This window comes from Stegastes partitus, unplaced genomic scaffold (assembly GCF_000690725.1).
Source record: "Stegastes partitus isolate 25-593 unplaced genomic scaffold, Stegastes_partitus-1.0.2 Scaffold855, whole genome shotgun sequence".
Taxonomy (NCBI): domain Eukaryota; kingdom Metazoa; phylum Chordata; class Actinopteri; family Pomacentridae; genus Stegastes; species Stegastes partitus.
The window spans coordinates 276,102-277,665 of NW_007578586.1; the positions used below are offsets into that span (position 1 = coordinate 276,102).

General features: G+C 45.2%; 1 protein-coding gene across 1 annotated transcript in view; it reads right to left on the minus strand.

Moving 5' to 3' along the window:
• The window catches only part of LOC103365597 (cyclin-dependent kinase 20-like), a 6,290-nt gene extending 5,168 nt beyond the window's left edge, over positions 1-1,122 (minus strand). The window contains exons 1-2 of the mRNA XM_008293071.1: positions 1,111-1,122; positions 823-1,011 (exon numbers count right to left, since the gene is read on the minus strand). Coding sequence (XP_008291293.1) covers positions 823-1,011; positions 1,111-1,122 — 201 coding nt within the window. The remainder of the gene's footprint in view (positions 1-822; positions 1,012-1,110) is intronic.
• Between the last annotated feature and the right edge of the window lie 442 nt (positions 1,123-1,564).

A 1,564-nucleotide genomic window follows, 5' to 3' on the forward strand; every position in this document is an offset into this window, starting at 1 on the left:
CACCCTGCAGCCCTTTGGTGGAAATATGTCGACTAAAGAAAGAAAAAGGACTAAATCCAGGCACCAGGTGGCGATTCAGAATATATCGGATCTAATGCTGCAACGGTCAGCGGCTGTTTGAGGTGCAAGGCTCAGGAGAAGATTTCATATCAGACATAAAGTCCATTTATTTCCTCCTGACGATTCATTTGTGAGAACCTACAACAGTTCACCAATCCACTGAGCTGCACTGACTACAGATCAGATGAACTCTCTGAGCTGTGAGACGTTTCTGGGCCTTTTCACTCCGGTCTTATCTATCTTCACTGAGGTTCATGTTTCTCTGCAGCATCAAGTCCTGCAGCTCTGTGGAACCAGAACATGAAGGAGAAGGAGAGAGAACTCAGAGACGTCTTCTGTCAGCAGGGCTCTAATCAGAAAAAATGGTTATTGGAGAAAAACTGGACTCAATACGTCCAGGTTCAGATGTGACCAAGACTGGAACAGATGAAGGTTCTACACACCAGAAATATTTCAACACAAAAACATGCAAAATCACCACAAAGAACATCATCCTCATTCAATAACACAAACTTGAGGTTAAACTTAAGCTGGTATTTACTGACGGAACTCAGCTGTGCTTAGTTCAAGGACTGTCAGAAAGTTGAAACTCTAAAGATTGTTTCTGTTTTTACAGTTTCTGACTGATAACTAATGAAGAACGTCTTTTGAACCTACCAGAGGGTTAGTTTATCATTCAGCACATTGACTTTGCTTCACTTCATGACCTGACTGTCGACGTGACTGCAGCTGTGATGGATCAGAGCGTCCCGAGGAACTCACCCGGTGCATGATGTTGTTGTGGTGCAGGAAGGCCACGCCCTTCAGCAGCATCATCATGTAACCTTTGACCTGTGCCGGGGTCAAAGGTCGCTGCGAGTTCCTGATGACCTCCGAGAGGTCGGACAGCATGAAGTCGAAGACGAGGACGAAGCCGGTGCCGTGAGGAAAGACGTCCTTCAGCTTCACCACCTGAGACACAAACACGTATGAACACATCCAGAAAACTGTGGTTTGATTTGTTAAAAATGTGCTGATTTCTGATCATTCAACAGGTTCGTCACTCGACACTGATCGGTTCATGTTTTAGGACCCCTGAGTCTGGAATAGTCCTGCAACACTCGTCTCTTTGTGCTTTTACTGAGCCTGTAAACGCTCTGATTTCTGTGTATTAAAGTTAATTTGCTAGCTGTTAGCAGCATTAGCCCAAACAAAGCTAAATACAGTGAATAAATATATTGATTCCTTGGTGTTATGGAGCAGGTGGAGGAATCTATTAAACAAATCACGGTGCCAATAATCAGAGCTGCAGGTATGAAACAAGTATTAGCAGCACTGATCAGGGCTGCAGTGGTCGTCCTCCTACAATGACTCCACGGACAGTCAACTACTGTCACTATGGAGCTGTGGACACCAGACAAAGGCAGCTGCTTCAGACTTGGCACAGGGCTGATCAATGGAGACCAGAGTTAGTGTGAAGCTCACACAGTGTGAAGGACACTTCAGAACATCAGCCTCTATGGAC